The sequence below is a fragment of the Peromyscus maniculatus genome, chromosome 8 (assembly GCF_049852395.1).
Source record: "Peromyscus maniculatus bairdii isolate BWxNUB_F1_BW_parent chromosome 8, HU_Pman_BW_mat_3.1, whole genome shotgun sequence".
Classification (NCBI taxonomy): Eukaryota; Metazoa; Chordata; class Mammalia; order Rodentia; family Cricetidae; genus Peromyscus; species Peromyscus maniculatus.
In genome coordinates, this window is record NC_134859.1 from 60,938,760 (window position 1) to 60,955,300 (window position 16,541).

The following is a 16,541-nucleotide window of genomic DNA, read 5'->3' on the forward strand; positions in this document are numbered from 1 at the left end:
CAGGAATGACCAGCAGCAGTTTGTCAAGTAGATCTAGACTTTGCTCTAGGAGTTGTAAGTTTAACAAATGTCCCTCATGTAAGTGGCCCACAGGATGTGCATGTGGTAGTGTTGGGGTCCAGTCTGCACGATAAGGTGACACTGTACTAGTTGGGAGTCAGAGCCATCCTGACCCTCAGGAGAAATCTTTACTCCATGTGTGAGCACCTCTGTTTCACATAATATGCTTGAACTTCCCCTTTTCCTGTAAGCTGGGCCTAGAAACCACTCACAGGCATCTTTATTATAGGATTCCCAGGAGTGCAAGTGATGCTTTTCCCCAACTTGGAGTCCACCTAAAGGGGGCAGCCTATGACTGCCAGAGGATCCGAGTACAGATTTGCAGCTCCATCTGTTTTCAGAAAAGCAAGGAATACTACCGGACCAAAGCCAGTAGGTTTAGAGGAGTAATCCCATCTGTTTGTCAAGGAAGCAACCCTTGGGAGACTAGAGCAGGGCAGAGAGACCAACTCCCCACCCCAGCCTTGTTTGAAAAAGTTCTAGAGCCAGTGAGCTGGGCCTTTGGGGATAATCAGGTCTATTTTTTTTCTTGGTAACATTTTTTAGATGATTCGGTGTGTATGGGGGTCTTGTTGTTTTGGTGGTCAACGCCTTTACCAGCTGAGCCATCTCACCTTCCCTTTGGTGGAGTCTTCAGTCCAGAGGCTCCGGGGACTCAACCAGAGACCACATCTGAGGAGTTGGGGGTACAGAACACCTGGCCAGGCTCTGCCTTGCCTTAGTCATGTTCAAAAACAGTTTTTGAAACAGTGTTTCTCTATCAGACCAGGCTGTCCCCAAAGTCAGAGATCCTCCTACCTCTGCCTGCATGCGCCACCACCCTGGAATTTCTGGGTCACTGACTTGAAGCATATACCGTGTGCGTGCCTGGGTCCTGGGGTTAGAGCCTCTGGGACTGGAGTTACAAATGTTTGTGAACTGCCATGTGGGGGCTGGAAACTGAACCTGGGTCACCTGAAAGAGAAGCCTGTGTTCTTAACCACCCAGCCAGTTCTCCAGCCCCTCCAGTCCATACTTGGAAACACTTCTTGGTCAAGGAACATGTAACTGTGGATACCTTAAGTGTGATTGTTTTTTTTCATTTTTTGTTTTTGAGACAGGGATTCTCTGTGTAGCTTTGCGCCTTTCCTGGATCTCGCTCTGTAGCCCAGGCTGGCCTTAAACTCACAGAGATCCACCTGCCTCTGCCTCCCAAGTGCCTGGCTTAAGTGTGATTGTTAAAGAATGACTTGGAGTATTTGTGCCAGCCCCAACTCCTGCCCCCTAGAGGACACCGTGGCTTGGGACTAGGTAGGACCTCGTGGTGTCTTAGAAAAAGCAATGTTTGTCTTTCAGAGGCAGACATCAGAGGGCAGTGTGTCTACATGTGTGGCTGGAATGGGCACTGAAAAATGAAAACAGCAAGAGGGCAATCCTTACAGTGCCTGGGCTGACTGCACTCCCCACGGGTAAAACAGCCAGTCTACTTAGGCTTTCTCAACACATCAGTGATAATTAGCATAATCGATTATGAATAGCATTCACCTTAGAATCCGCCCCCCACCCCCCACCCCGCAGATCCTTAGGAAAAGGCAGTTTATCCTGTGCTGTCTTTGGCCTCTACCCAACATCTGGTACTATCCATGCCTTCAAGCTCAGAGTTGAGAAGGTACGGAAGAGAAAGCAAAGGACAGGCAGGGCCAGGAACCAAAAGAAACCAACTCCAGATTCTCAGGTACCAGGATCTAGGAAGCCTAAAAGTTGACGACTCAGGCAGAGCCTTGCCAAGTGTTCTTTCCCCAGCCTCTTCAGACGTAAAAACTGATTCTGTCACCAAGACCTCCGGCTTCTTTGGTCTGGGACTTAAGACTCCCACCAAAGGATGGTGAAACGGCTCAGCCGGTAAAGGCATGAGTTGCCAAGCCGGATAATCAGAGTTCCACTCTGGACTCACATGGTTGGAGGAGAGAATCAACGCCCTCTGGTTCTCCTCTAACCTCCACACGGTCATGGCTTGTGTACGCACATACACAAAATAAGTAAGCAGAATTTTAAGACACAAAAATTTAAAAAGTAAGTTCCACCAAAAGTGGAACAAAAATGGGGGGGGGGGGGGGCCTCGGAACTGCAAGCAATTCCTAGCTTGGCGCTGCCCTGGGGTCTGTGCCAGGAAAAAGATACTCAGAATCTTAAACCACTTTATTGTGGGCCAATCGCAAGGGTGCCGGCCCCTGCTTGCACATCACTTTCCTCTCATGGGCTTTCCGGCCTTCTTTCTCATGTTTATCATAAATGACGTCTATTAAGGCTGCCTGTTCCTCTTTGCTCCAGTAAAGGACAGGGTTTATGTGAGTCCTGAGAACTGATAGTTGTCTTTCAACTAGCCACGGTAAGAGTGCCACAGTGGAGAGTCCACTAGCTTAACAACCGGAAGGCATTAGACAACTGGCTGCAAGAGCAAGTGGGCGCAGTGCAGAGACATTTGTTGATCCTTCACTCTGAAAACTGGTCCAAGAACTTGAGGTATGCCTGACGCTGGGCTGCAGCTGCTGGAATGAAGTGACCGCCAGAGTGGGTGAGGGTGACGGCGTCAAGGAAATGGCTAGCCAACTGCACACTCTCCTGAGAAGGGATCACTCGATCAGTGTCCCCAAAAACATGAAGCGAAGGCAGTGACAAGGGGCTCTGCGGGGTGGATTCCTTAAAGCCACGGCCTCGGGGACAGAACCCCGACACAAGTATGGTAAATCGCGGCAAGGGGAAGCGGGGATCGCCTGCCTGACTCAGGGCACACACAAAAGCTGCTAGTGCAGCCCCCTGGCTGAAGCCAAGAAGTCCGTCAAAAGGTCCCAGCGTGTTCAGGGCCTGTGCCACCGTATCCAGGGCCGCCTCCAAACCCCTGCATGCTGTAGGCTCTTCCAGCGCGGAGAAAACATCTGCTTCCTGTTCAGAAAACCACCAGCCTCGAGGCTGATCCTCCGGAGCACAGGGCCCTAGAAGCAGATGGAGAAGAGCACAGGGTCAGGGTTAGAGGGGGCCAGGGAGAAAGAGAGGGGGCAGAGCTTGGGAAAGACGGGACCAGGAGACTTGGTAGGGAGAGGGGAAGAGATACCGGACAGAGATAAAGGAGGAAATCCGGAAGCGCAGGCTGGACCCGAGTTAACGGGGCCGGGTGAGAAGAACCGAGAGGCCCCGGTGCTTGTCTCACCGGAGTCTGGCCCGGCGCCCTCGGGAGCTGCTGCCTCGGGGACCGGGTGCGGCCCGCTGAGGCACACGAGCTCTGCGCGGCCCCGCAGCGCCTTTCTCAGCGCTCCGGTCTTCTCGCGGAAGCCCCGCTCGCTCTGCCGGAAGCCCGCCAGGCACAGCACTCGCAGGGGCCGCCGCGCAGCCATGCCGCAGAGCCACCGGAAGCGGGCCTTCCCTGGGCGGAAGTGGAACCTGGGAGGGGCGGGGCCCGGGCGGGCAACACCCAGGGGGCGGGGACTCGGAGAGGGCGGGGCTTCCGAGACAAAACGGTGGGGCGTGGCCGTAAATACCTGCGACCCGCGGCGTCTCAGGGAGCGGGCGGTGCGGTCGTCTGCTCTGCGCAGCGGCAGCCCTCACAGGCCTGGGCTGGGGACGGGCCTCTTGACCCCGGCTGCACCTGAGGTGGCCCACAAATCCAGGTCTCACTACTGCGACCTCCACCCGGCAAACTTGCACTTTCCTGGGCGTCCTCAGGGCGGCGGCCGTGGCTCACGTCGCTGGGGAGTCAGCCTAAGTCAACTCCGCCCTCGGTGAAGTCCCCGCCTACCTTGCCCGGCTGGCCGACACCCCGGGAGCCATCCCGGGGACCGGGGGCCCGACCGTGATTCACTGTCCACGGCCCTAAGGAGCTGCCGGCGTAGAAGTCCATAGGGTAGGGCTCCTGCCAGGAAATGTCCTTCAGGGCCACGGCCGCCTAGAGAAGAAAAACAAGACAAAGATAGAATTTTTTTTTCCCTCTGCATTAGTAAATTTGACCACAGCCTAAGAAAGGTAGTATTCTTCTTAGGATATAATTATTATATAATATATACTAAAAAAAAAAAAGAAATGTGAGGTGAGACTCATTTACACAGTGAGTCAGGTGTGGCGGCTCTTGCCTCCCAGCACTCCGTAAACTGCGGCCAGCCTGGGCTACTACCAACAGTATAGACCAAGTATCAGGACCAGTCCTTAAATACAAACAAAAAAGGCTACACAAGAAGATGGTGGCCAACCCCAGAATGTGCTCACGATGCCAGCCATCTCACACCCCTCTCTTGACGGGAGGTACAGAGCCCACTCTCCTGCGGATTTTCCAATGTGGTGGTTACCTCGTAGGGTGTCAGCAGTGGCTTGGGGAAGGCTGAACCCCAGTCAATGGAGAGGCGTGGACACGCCACCTGCACCCACCTAAGGAAAGAAGTCAGGCTTGACATGGAGGCCACCTCTTTCTGAGGTACCACACTGAAGAACATGACCATTTGTCAACAGGATGTATTGATTCTATTGTTAGGAGTACTATACTGTTGGGAAGATAACTAACTCTAAAGTGCTTGCCTTGTAAGCCAAGGTCTTGACCTTAACTCCCAGAACCATTGCATAAATAAATAATAAATAAATAATAAAATAAAAATAGTGTGTGTGTCTGTGTGTGTCATATTCACTTGTACCCCAGCACTAGGGAGGCCTAGACAGGTGGATTGCAAGCTAGCCTACTTGGCAAGCTCCAGGTCAGTGAGAGACTGTGTCTCAGAAAAGAGAGAGGGGGGATAGCACCTGAGGGTGGACACTAGAGCTCCACACATGCAAAATTTGGAGAAAAAAAAATTTCCAGCCAGGCAGTGGTGGCACACGCCTTTAATCCCAGCACTCAGGAGGCAGAGGCAGGTGGATCCTGTGAGTTCGAGGCCAGCCTGATCTACAAAGCAAGTTCCAGGATGTCCAGAGCTTTTACACGGAGAAACCTTATTTCAACAAATCAAAAGAAAAAAGAACAAAAGGAAAGGAAAACTTTCCCCTTAAGTGAATCAGGCTCAAGCCATCATCAGACCTTTACTCCATAAGCCATCTGTCTCCCCAGAACCCTAAGAGCTTTCTGGGGGTAGTTCATTTGTGGGTAGATACCTCCCCTAGAACCAAAGTTTGTACACAGTACCCTCACACACACTCATCCCACAGACTACTATGATGGTCAGACAATGCAGGTGGCCCATGGTCAAGGGGGGCCCCTGCTAGACAGGTGCTTGATAAATACTAAAATGTCAGGACAACACATGCAATTCCCACTGGCTGTAGCCTTAAGTCTGTGCTAGGCAGAACCTGATTCCTAAGCTCCCTTTAGCTGGTCACCCTACATAGGCAAGGTGCGGGAACTTACACATCCACCCCGGGAAGTAGACTGAGCTTGCTGGGGAAGATCTCAGACAGCAAAAGCCTCACGAAGGGAAGTCCCAGGTCTTTGAGCCGAGATTCCAAGTGCTGTTGGAAGAAGGAGGCCCAGTTGGAGTCTCTGTGATGAAAGAGCCAAAGCCAGATACTTTGGCCGACAGAGTTTTCCAGCTACTTTCCTGTCAGCCCCCTCCTCCTGATGCTGAGTCTCTCACCTCCAGGATCTTGGGACTACCCTGTCGGCCCAACGTTCCCAGAATAAGGCCCCAGGACTTGGCTGAGCGTGCCGCAGCAATGGCTTCCTGGCGAATGGCCTGCATGCGCTGATGGTCATAGTGCTCTCTGGATAGGACTTTGCTGTATGGGTCGTACCTGGAAAAGGTGCCAGGGTCACTGTGACAGCCAGAGCCACCCTGGCCAAGAGGTTTCCTGACACAGGACCTAAGCAAGTAATTAAGAAATCTGGCCCCAGGCAGGAATAAGGATTGTAATGAGGAGATCAGCCCCACCACAGCTAGAGCGGGGGAGAGCAAGGCAGAGTTTTAGGGGCGTGGTATGACTCCCAGGTAGGCCACAGCAGTGCCGGGTCTAAATCCCAGAGGTGCCTCAGTTAGGGATGGCTGCATTTAGTGAACAGGGAGTGTGGAACAGCCTGTGGCAGGCCTCCAGGGCAGAGATTCTCACCCTGCCTCAGATGGCCAGCCCTCCCCAGCCCATACCGGTAAGCAGGGACATTAGGGTTGGCAATCATGACAGACTCCAGATGGAAGCGGCCATCTCCAAGATACCTACAAAGAGGAGAGAGTGTGTAAGTGTGGTATGGGGGAGCACAGGGGGTACCCTGGCTTACAGGTCCAGATGACTGAGTCCTCAGCCACCCATGCTGCTGAGACAGTCCTCAATGCACCTTAGGCCTCCCATATGTAAGTAAGGACCTGGACTTAGATGCCTAGGAAACACTTCTAGCTGGGTGTCCAGGCTTCTGTGGGAAAAGTAAAGGAAGTACCAGGGCCAATGAAAGGCCGCCTGGGCCCAGGAGAGCCTAATTTGAAAGCTGAGGGACAGTTTCTCTTTTATTAAGATCAACACAGACATAAGAAGTTGTGTTCAAGATGTTATCTATACTCAGGGCTGGAGATGGCTCTTTCAGAGGACCTGGGTTCCATTCACAGCACCTACACTGTGGCTCAAAGCCACCTGTAACTCCTATGCTAGAGGACCTGATGCCCTCTTCTGACCTCCACATGGACCAGGCACACACGTCGCAAACAGACATACATGAAGGCAAAACACTCATACAGGAAAATTAAAGAAGCTGGGTGGTGGTGACCCACTAAGTAGTAGTGGCGCACACCTTTATTAACCCCAGCACTCAGGAGGCAGAAGGAGGTGGACCTCTGAGTTCGAGGCCAGCCTGGTCTACAGAGTGAGTTCCAGGACAACCAGAGCTGCACAGGGAAACCCTGTCTCAGAAATCCAAAGTAAATAAATAAAGACATACAAAACTTTAACTTATGTTATAGAGGCCATGGAGGAGGCTCCAGGGTGCACAGAGGCTGCTCTTGAACCAAACCAGCGCCGGCCCAATGCTGAGCTTTAAGAGCTGCTATTTCCTGGTCTTCTGATTGCCAGGCCCGAACTAAGTAAAACACACCCACACTGTCGCCATTTACAGGAAACATCCAGGGTCTAAGGACCCTAATACACTTGCTCAAGCCAGGTATAGTGACTCATGTCCTTTTGTTTCTTTTTGTTGTTGTTATTGTTTTAAGACAGGGTTTCTATGTAGCCCTGGCTGTCCTGGAACTCACTCTGTAGAACAGGCCAACACTCAGGGTATCTCCCTCAACACACACCTTGAAGCCCCGGATGAAGAGCATCCATTATACTGGCACACGTACAAGGCAATGGCCCTCAGGGAACAGGGCTGCCAGGTCGGGGCTACGGAAGGCCTGAAGTGGGGCTAAGGGCAGGAATATCCTATGCAGGACCAGTACCCAAAGCTCCCGGGGCGGGACTGAGTCAAGCGCCCCTCCCACCTTTCTTGCCATTAGCTAGGAAAGAACTCCCCTCCAGAGGAGCTGTCGGCTCTGAGGCTGGCTGCATTCACACAACATTAAGCATTTCCATTACCTAAAATAATTAGGCGGCAGGAGACACGCTGCTCCTGCTTGTTAGCTGTCCGGATGCTAAATTAATGGGGCTGCAGCCTGGGCGTGCCCATCCATCTTCTCCAATTATATTCCCTCCATTTCTGCCCATCCTAATCCCCCCATCAGGCCTTCGGAGTTCCGTCTCCACCCTAGGCATAGCCTTCTGGATGAAGGATGGAACACGGGAAGGTTCCAGTCAACCTGAAGTGTGGTCCCCACTTGGGCTCCATCTTGCAAGGTGACCTTGAGCACACAGGTTAGGAGCTTCAGACTCAGCCTCTTTTCCTGTACCAGGAGCCTCAGGCTCCTTCCCTGAGTATGTTTTGTGTGTCTCTACAAACTAGCCTCCATTTTTAACTTACACAACAGCATCCACATCCTTGGGTAGTCGAGGGGATGTGCAGCCTAGGATCTCCCCAGGGGACAGGGGCTTGCACTGTGGGACACTGACATGATAATCAGCTTTCAGCTCCTGTGCGGCTGCCTGTATTGATAAGGAAGGACGGGAAACAAGTAGCTGGGAGAAAGCCAAGGCCAGAGAGGAAGAGCCCAGAACACCAGGCCCAGGAGCACCCTGGAGTACCCTCTCTACCCCATGGGAAGCTAGCAGTCCTTCATCTACTTACCTGCAGGGTTGACACAAACTGAATAGTGCTGACCAGAGCAAGTGAAGTGCCTGGGGTAAAGGTGAGGCGGACCGAGTCCAGAAGGTGGGTAGTATCTATCCGGATATCCACAAAGACATACAACACACGGAAGTCTTGGACTGACATGTCCATGGGAACTACAGAGAAGAGTTCAAAAAAGTGTTCTAAAAAGCAGGAGGAGCAGGAAGCCTGGCCCAGTCCCAATCTTAAAAGTGGCCAGGACAGTGGCTTTGACTTGGGAGGGACTAGGGGAGAAGGGTGGATCACAGTCTCCTGGAACTCTTTCTCATCACTTAGCTGGGTACCCAGTCTGTTCTACCATCAACAGCCTTTCAAACACCTGCATCTGCCAGGTGTGGTAACTCACACCTGTAATCCTAGCACCTGGGAAGCTAAAACAGGAAGACAGCTGTTAGGTTCCAGACCTTCCTGGGCTACAGAGTAAGACTGTCTCAAACAAACAAACAAAAACATCCAACATGCACATCTGAGACAGTAGCAGGATTTCCAAGGCAGCCAAATCCAGAGGAAAGAGTCACCAGCCAAGCAGAAAGGCCAAAGCCATCCTGGAAACCCGAATGGATTCTGTGCTTGCAAATAGATATAACAAGAAGAACCCATAATGGAGATTTAGCCTGCAGCCTGCCTCCCTGCCAGGATTGGTGTCCCAGCCCACCATACCTAGACAGCTGTGGCCATAGTGCACCAGAAAGTCGACTCCCAAGGCCCTTGCAGTGAAGTCATCTACACAGCAGGCCCCATAGGTCACATCACCCATCACCATCACTTCCGCCTCTGTGAACCTGGAGGGTGGGGGTGGGGAAACAATGGCCCAGCAACACAAGGAGACAGTCCTAACTCTGGAGGTGCCTCGGGACCCACATCTTCTAAGTCCTTGAGTTGGCAGCTGCCAACCAAGAGTAGGAGGGTGCAGCTGCCACCTCCCTCGGCCCTGGCAGCGGCTCCTGGAACAGTTGCTGTGTGAGGATATGTCTGCAGCACCCTGTCCAGCCCTAGACTGCAAGCAGGACCCCTCCCTACCCCATAGAAGTGCACGTGCAGAGTCCAACGTGGACCCCGAGACTGATTCACCCTTCCCAGGGCAGGGAAAGATTCCCCCCCACCCCCCAGCCCCCCACAAGCTCTGGTACTGTTGTTTGTGTGGGCATGGATGTGTGGATACACATGGGCACACCTTCCCCAGGCCCCACCAGCTACCCACCCTTAGGCAAGGCCATAGGTGCCCCCAAGATGGGGAGGACCCATGTACAGCTCCCCCACAGCACATGGCGCTGCCCACACTCCTCATGCATCAGGAAGAGTGGGCTCTGGACAGCACATTGTTATGAGATCTGCTGCCAGGCCTGAATCACTGGGGGGCAGGGTGGGTAGGAAAGACCCTGCAGCCCTAAACTCACCGCTGGGACAGAGCAGGAGGCTGAGCTCTCCCGGGAGAGGCCATACCTGAGCATAGATGCTGGCTTTGTGGCTGGGCTCCCCCATTCCTCCTCTGGGGTGTAGTGGGGGAAGCTGAACCGCTGCCAATCTGCCCCCTCCTCCACCCCCTTCCCCAAATCAGGCTGTGCACAGAAGCCGATTATTCAGCTCCTTAGAATGCAGCCCAGGCTCTGAGTCAGCCAGAGCACTTAATTTTTTATAGATTAAAATGTATGCAAATTGGCCTGAGCCCCAGAGAGCATCCCCAAGGGGCAAGAGGGTGGGAGCGGGAAGTGGGTCTGTGGTGGCAGGGGGGGAGAGGGGTGAGGGCAGCAGCAGGGAAGTAGGAGGTTCTCAGCAGGAGATGACCTCCCCTTCCTTCATCCCCCCCCTCCCCTGCTCATGCTGGCTCCAGATGGCTGAGAGCAGGCTGCTCCCCCCACCCCCCCAGCAATGGCTCATTGTCATGAAGAAACTTAGGAGGGGGAGAGGAATGGAATACCTTTCCCTAGGCATCTCTCTCCTCTGCCACCCATGCCTACTCCCACCCAAACTGAGTCTGAGAAGAAGATGCACCCACCCTCTTCCACTCCCCAGCCCCTCACCCCCCACTCTCTGCCGCCACCCTTGACAGCCAGACCCTCACCCACTTAGGTTCCTCCCAGATGCTACCACCTGTTCTGACCTAGAAACTGGAACTAACTTCTTTGCACTTGTCCGGATTATACGGGGAAGGGACCTCTGTGTTGAGTTTTTCCCTTTGTGCGCATCCGCTTGTCAGAGGCTCAGAGGCTAGCCAATGGTCCAGAAGACAAGACGGTGCCAGCAGGCATAACTACTGGGCAGAGACTCAGCTGGCTCTCCAGTGCCCAAGCCTCACCTTTCCAAGATATCCACAATGGTGCAGGCAAAGAGGAGGAGGCCTTCCGGCATCTGTAAAGCCACTGCAAGGCAAAGAAGACATGAAGGCAGACGGCCAGAAATGGGACACAGGGACATGGCTGCGTCTGGGCAGGCACCCCAGCTCCATCCTTTGGGGGCTCACCCTTCTTGGCCTGGGCTTGTTGGATCCTCCAGATGGTCTTGGGGATCTCAAAGTTGTAGTTCGAAGGCAGGGCTTGGACGGCAGCCTGCAGCTGGGGGTTGTTCAGGATCTCAGGGGGGATCTGATTGGCCAGTCGACCCCGAGAGACGCGACCTAGAACAAACATAAAGCCCGAGTCTGCATCTGCCCTAGACCACAGGCCGCCAGAGTCACTTCATCTGTTGACTCTAGACCGAAGGCCCAGATTCCACACACAAAGGACATCCACCCAGCTTTTGCTTCAACTGAATTCATCCTACAGACAGAGACAGCCCACAAACCAGGGGGAAACCTGCATAATTTACTTCTATGCCGGGAGATTACTAGCAGTCATAAATAGGGGTATGGCTCACTCCTCAGGACTAGCAACGGCACAGAAAAGACTAAAAAGCAAAGGAGAGTGAGTCTGGTGACCCAGAAGTCCCATGGACTTGGCCCACATTGACTAATTCATGCCTTCATCCCCTCCTCATTTAAAAGGATAATAAAGCTGGACGTAGTGGGGTGTACCCCTGAGGCAGGAGAATCAGGTGTCAAGACCAGCAAGGACATTAAACCTTGTCTCAAAAAAACCAAAAACCCATCTCTAAATTTGAGGCTAGCCTGACTTATATAGCGAGCTCCAAGTCATCCAGAGTGACATAGAGAGACCCTGTCTCAGAAAACAACAACAAAAAAAAACCCCACAAACATCGAGGGTGAAGAAAAGGTAAAGCGCTTATCACATGGGCATGAGAACTTCAGTTCAGATCCCCAGCACTCACACCAAAAAAACCCTGGTCACACACACACACACACACACACACACACAGGCAGCAGTGATGGCACTCGGGATCTCTGTGAGTTCGAGGCCAGCCTGGTCTACAGAGTGAGTCCCAGGACAGGACAGGACAGCACTGTTACACAGAGAAACCTGTCTTAAACCAAGACACCCCCCCACTCCCCAAAAAAGGAGAAGGCTGGTCACCACGCAGGCCTACAATCCCAGTGCTGTGGCTTGTTGGACAGCCAGCCTCAGCAAATCAATGAGCTCCAGTTTCACTGGCAGACTGCATCAGAAAGGGAAAGTGGGCTGCTGGAGAGCCAGCTCACAGCTGTGAGCACTTGTTATGACAACAGCCTGTGACTCCAACTCCAGGGGATCCAGCACCCACTTCTGGCCTCCTGGGGTCCCTGCTCACGTGTACATACAAGAAACACACACATAAATAAAAAATAAATCTCTCTCTTTCCCCCCCCCCCCCCCCCCCCGAGACAGGGTTTCTCTGTGTAGTTTTGGAGCGTGTCCTGGAACTCACTCTGTAGACCAGGATGATCTTGAACTCACAGAGATGCTCCTGCCTCTGCCTCCCGAGTGCTGGGATTAAAGGCGTGTGCCACACCAGCAAAAAATAAATCTTAAAGTAATAATAATAATAATAATAATAATAATAATAATAATGAAGGACCTGGAGAGATGGCTCGGTGGTTAAGAGCACTGGCTGCTCCTCTTCGGGCGTGCAGGCAAAAATAAAGGCAGAACAATGTATATATAATAAGTAAATATTAAAAAGAAAAAATGAAGGTGGCGGACTGAAAGATGACTCAGCATAAAGGTGCCTGCCTCTAAGTCTGAGGACCTGAGTTCAATTCTCTGCACCAATATGGTGAAAAGAGAACGGACCCCTGAGTGATGTCATGATCCCCACACATGTGCTGCTGCACATGTACATAACAAACACATGTTTATTTTATTCTTTTTTTTTTCTGAAACAGAGTCTCTCTGTGTAGCCTTGGCTGTCCTGGAACTCACTCTGTAGACCAGGCTGGTCTCAAACTCAGAAATCCACCTGCCTCCGCCTCCCAAGTGCCGGGATTAAAAGAGTACCACCATGCCTGGCTTAAAAAAAAATTTTTTTTTAATTAAAAAGAAGAAGGTGGAGAAAGCAAGGTACCTGACACTGACCTCTGGCCTACACACACACACACACACACACACACACACACACACACACACACACTGGGCATGGTACAGAAGGCCTGTAATCTCTGCTACTTGGGAAGTTAGGCAGGAAAATAAAATCAAAAGTTCACAGCCAGCCTGAGCCAACTAATTGAGACTTTGTCTCAAAATGAAAAGTGAAAAGGATTGGTTGTATAACTCAGACTGTTTGCTTAGCATGTACAAGGCCCTGGGTTCAATCACCAGTATCTGTCTCCTCTGTGTGTGTGTATACGCGTGTGTATGTATGTGTGTGTGTGTGTGTGTGTGTGTGTGTGTAACTTTTTAATTTTGTTGTTGTTGGTGGTGGTCATGGTGGTTTGTCTAGGCTACAGTGAGTCTCATATTGAGTATCAAAACAGCCACAATTGGGGGCGGGGCTGGGGGCGGGGCAGCTCAGTAGTTAGAGCACCAGCTGCTTTTCTAGAGGTCCTGCGTTTGATTCCCAGCACCCTCATTGCGCAGTTCACAACCACCTGTAACTCCAGCTCCAGAGGAATCTGACAGGATCTTCCGACCTCTTCTGGCACCCACACGGGTGACACACGTACACATAAGTAAAAATAAACAAACAAATAAAAACAACTTTTTTTTTTAATTAAAGGGAAATAAGCTCCATATATTGAATTCACTTAACAAGTTCCCTAGTCTGTGGCCCTTATGTTCAACCTAGGAAGGCCAGAAAGAATACACTTTAGTACCATCAGCGGACAGATAAGAAGAGTGACTTTACACCTTCGGAGTAACACTCTAGCCTGGGCAGAGAGGTATACAAATAAGGCCTTGAAGAAAACAGAAAATACTGAAGCCAGCAGAAGAGGACAGCTCAGTGGGTAAAGGTGCCGGTCTCCAAGGTCAAGGACCTGGGCTCCATTCCTGAGCCCCACATGGAGAAAACTGACTCTTCTGGTTGTTCTCTGACCCCCCACAGGCACTGTGACACATACCGTCAAATAAGCATAAGTAATGTAAAATAAATAAAAATGAATGTGTTAAAAAAAACTAAATAAAAAAAATACTCAATTTCTGATTAAAAAAAATACTGAGGCTCATCAGCAAGGGCTTATCCTGGACATCCTGTTCTCCCCAGTATAGTATCTCACTCGGGACCAAACAGTTTGGAGATGTGAAACGACAAGAAATTAACTTAGTCATCCCATAACTACAGAGCCTGTGTTATGTATCAGAACTTCTGCTTGGGCACCCGTGATAGAAGGGGTCCCCCCCCCCCAGACCCGTACTTGCATCTACTGTGGTGGAGGGGAACCCTGAAGAACTCTATAGCCTGGTAGGCTGGGGCCCTGAGACAACATTTAAATACTATCGCTGTCAGAGCGTTTGGTCAGTTGTTTTCATGGCCTTGAACAAACTAGCTTAGACTCGCCGGCTTCCCCGCAGAATATCTTAAACAGGTCTTTCTGGACATGGCACGTGCAGGCGTGAGGAGCAGGAGGCACCTCCTTCTTTACCAAGGCTGTCATCTTCTGTGTGCATCAGTATCCCCCGCCCCCCAGGTGAGTAGAGATCCTTAGGTCAAGGGAGTATTCTAGACCCTACACCTAGCACAGGGCTGGCATTTAGTGGGCGCTGCCTAGTGAAGGACACCAAGCGCCTCTTGGCATAAATGAAAGCATTCCTTGTCTACTTGTAAAACGCACCACCGTCCCTTCCCCCGATCCCTCTTATCCGTCACTCTTCCGGGGTCAGTCTGCCAACCCGGATAGGGTGTAGTTTCGCCTTGAGGATCATAAACTCCCAGGAGGGACAGCTCTTCACGTCCCGAAAGACTGGTCCCTGGGGCTCCGGTGGTGGGAGCCCAGAACTTCTAACAGCATGAGACTCTCGGGTCTCAAGGAGAAAGGGGTCACCTCCCGCCCTGTCCCTGACCGGGTCTGGAGGCCACAGCGTTGCTGCACCCACCTCTGCCAGGGCCGACTCGGCTTCCTGGCTCCGCTGTCTCCGACACAACCAGCGCCGCCATCACTCTGGGACCCACGTGGGGACCAAAAAGGCAGTGCTGGAAGAACGCGGAGAACCCAGGCAGCACAATCGACCGCCGAGCGGCCAGCAAAGGGCGGGGACTCGCGCAGGGCGGAGACTAAAGAGAGATGTGGGCGGTGCTACAATGGTCTGCCTTGGGTCCAAAAGGTCTAGACTCTCAGGACTCAAGCTGTCCCCTAGTGGTCTCAGACCACTGCAATTGCCTTCTGAGCGACCTTGTCCCCATGCTCTTCCTGGCCTGGTTCTGCCGACCTGCCGGGCCTTCCAGTTGCTCCCCACCCTCACCCTCGTTCTTTCTGCTAAGCAGCAGCTGACATGAACACCTTCTCTTCCTCAGAGGACTGCTATCCCAACAAGATGGAGCCTTAGTGCCCACCAGCCCAGCTCCCAGGCTGCAAGCTTGGTGTGGATTGCTGTGAGCCCACCGTGTGGAGGGTTGACGTGGGAGAAGTTGGCACTCAAAAGAGCCTGGAAACTGAAAGGGCTTTCATGGAAGGATGGGGCAGCCTGAGGCCTCCAATTCCCTAAACCTTCTGGGTCCTGGCAAGCCTTTGCCCTGTCTAGACTGTCCTTCAGGCAATAGCCTTTTTTTTTTTTTTTCTGATCGGTGGACAGCACTCCTGGGACCCCGAAGAGAAGGCAGAGCAGTCAATGAGACAGCCTTGACCTTTGGAAGAACAAAGCACCCGCAGAGCTGACCCTCCGCAGTCTGCACCACAGAGCAGTGGTCACCAGGACTCCGAACTCGCCCCCCCCCCCCATCCTCCTCTTTCTGCAGTGGTACCCTGAGCACAGCTGTCCCTTTAAGACAGCTCTGTGGCCTAAGGCTCCCCTGGAGGCCCTCCCTGCTTGGAAACCCCTAATTAAGGTGCAGAGAGATGTAAAAACAAGCAGCCAGGGACAGGCCTTGCCTGGGAGGCTGCTAGAGGAGAGATAGCTAGGCAGGCTGGGAGTGAGCAGCCAAGGGACGGGGTGGAAAGGGTCAGTGCCCCCCAGTCTCTGCCACTCTGAGGACAGGGACGGCTTGGCTCAGGATGTGTTCATCATTACACAGTCTTTCTTCACCTTGATAAGAGTTCAGCCTGGGCTTCCCATGTCTTCCAGCTTCTCTGGACATCCCCAACCCCTCCGAGTGCAGGGTCTGAGCTCCTTCGCCCGCTCTGCCCCCTTGGCATACCTACCAAAACCTAGTCTCCCTGTGGACAGCTTCCTCTCTGGCTTTAGCTTTAACTTCCACGGTGGAAAGATGGTCACCAATGGCGCGGTGGCTTCTCCCCAACAGCTGCCTCATCCCCTAGGGCCTTACCTGGTCAGAGGCATGCCCATCTCCTAACACTGCTGTACCGCTTCCACCTCTAATGAGCAGCTCTGCCCCCGTTATGAGGCCAGGTGTTACGGAGGAACACCACAGCTCCAATCAATCATGAGTGTGTCCCTCAGACCTGGCCGTGCAGGACAATGGTAAGCTGCCATTCAGCTTGGATATTTCCGTCTGTCCATGGGGGTCTCCCCTCCTGGGTTACTCAGAAGTCTGAGTAATCACTGCCTGATGAGAAGGCGGGCTCAGTGTAACCCCCTCCCCCATAACACCACAGCACCCACCTACAGCCACCCCCATCCCCTGGCTGGACTCCAAGTCAGCGTTCAGCCCTCCCGAATCCCAAAATAACAGCTTCTCACACTCATGCCGCCCAGCTTTACCCAACATATTGGAGTTTGTGGGGCAGGGGGTCCTGGGGAGGCGGCATGGGGAGGTGGGAAAGGGGATCGATCACACGCCCTCATTGGCGCCCACACTTTGTCTC

At 52.6% G+C, this 16,541-nt stretch overlaps 2 protein-coding genes and 1 long non-coding RNA gene across 3 annotated transcripts in view; all 3 read right to left on the bottom strand.

Moving 5' to 3' along the window:
- The window catches only part of LOC143266913 (uncharacterized), a 220,731-nt gene that overhangs the window by 158,982 nt on the left and 45,208 nt on the right, over positions 1 to 16,541 (bottom strand). The gene's annotated exons all lie outside the window — the stretch shown is intronic.
- Positions 2,393 to 3,473, bottom strand: Ovca2 (OVCA2 serine hydrolase domain containing). The gene is made up of 2 exons (XM_006977380.4): positions 3,248 to 3,473; positions 2,393 to 3,032 (listed from the first exon to the last, which is right to left on the bottom strand). Exons 1-2 carry the CDS (start codon positions 3,429 to 3,431, stop codon positions 2,533 to 2,535), a joined length of 684 nt encoding a protein of 227 aa, XP_006977442.1. The 5' UTR covers positions 3,432 to 3,473; the 3' UTR covers positions 2,393 to 2,532.
- Dph1 (diphthamide biosynthesis 1) lies at positions 2,892 to 14,751 on the bottom strand. Its single transcript, XM_006977379.4, has 13 exons — positions 14,656 to 14,751; positions 10,716 to 10,868; positions 10,551 to 10,614; positions 8,915 to 9,036; positions 8,213 to 8,370; positions 7,949 to 8,070; positions 6,153 to 6,221; positions 5,649 to 5,805; positions 5,423 to 5,523; positions 4,377 to 4,455; positions 3,833 to 3,979; positions 3,576 to 3,682; positions 2,892 to 3,032 (listed from the first exon to the last, which is right to left on the bottom strand). The coding sequence occupies exons 1-12, from the start codon at positions 14,714 to 14,716 to the stop codon at positions 3,593 to 3,595; spliced, it is 1,323 nt and encodes a 440-aa protein (XP_006977441.1). The 5' UTR covers positions 14,717 to 14,751; the 3' UTR covers positions 2,892 to 3,032; positions 3,576 to 3,592.

Bases quoted from the DNA above. Each gene is read 5' to 3' on its own strand.
- Dph1 (XM_006977379.4), bottom strand. From the start codon at position 14,716: ATGGCGGCGCTGGTTGTGTCGGAGACAGCGGAGCCAGGAAGCCGAGTC. The intron at 6,222-7,948 runs GTAAGTTAAAAA...TCCTCTTTGTAG, and splicing joins AAGGATGTGGATGCTGTTGT to GTATCTTGGAGATGGCCGCT. The intron at 3,683-3,832 runs GTAGGCGGGGAC...GGGCCACCTCAG, and splicing joins GTGTCGGCCAGCCGGGCAAG to GTGCAGCCGGGGTCAAGAGG.
- Ovca2 (XM_006977380.4), bottom strand. From the start codon at position 3,431: ATGGCTGCGCGGCGGCCCCTGCGAGTGCTGTGCCTGGCGGGCTTCCGG. The intron at 3,033-3,247 runs GTGAGACAAGCA...ATCTGCTTCTAG, and splicing joins GGGCGCCGGGCCAGACTCCG to GGCCCTGTGCTCCGGAGGAT.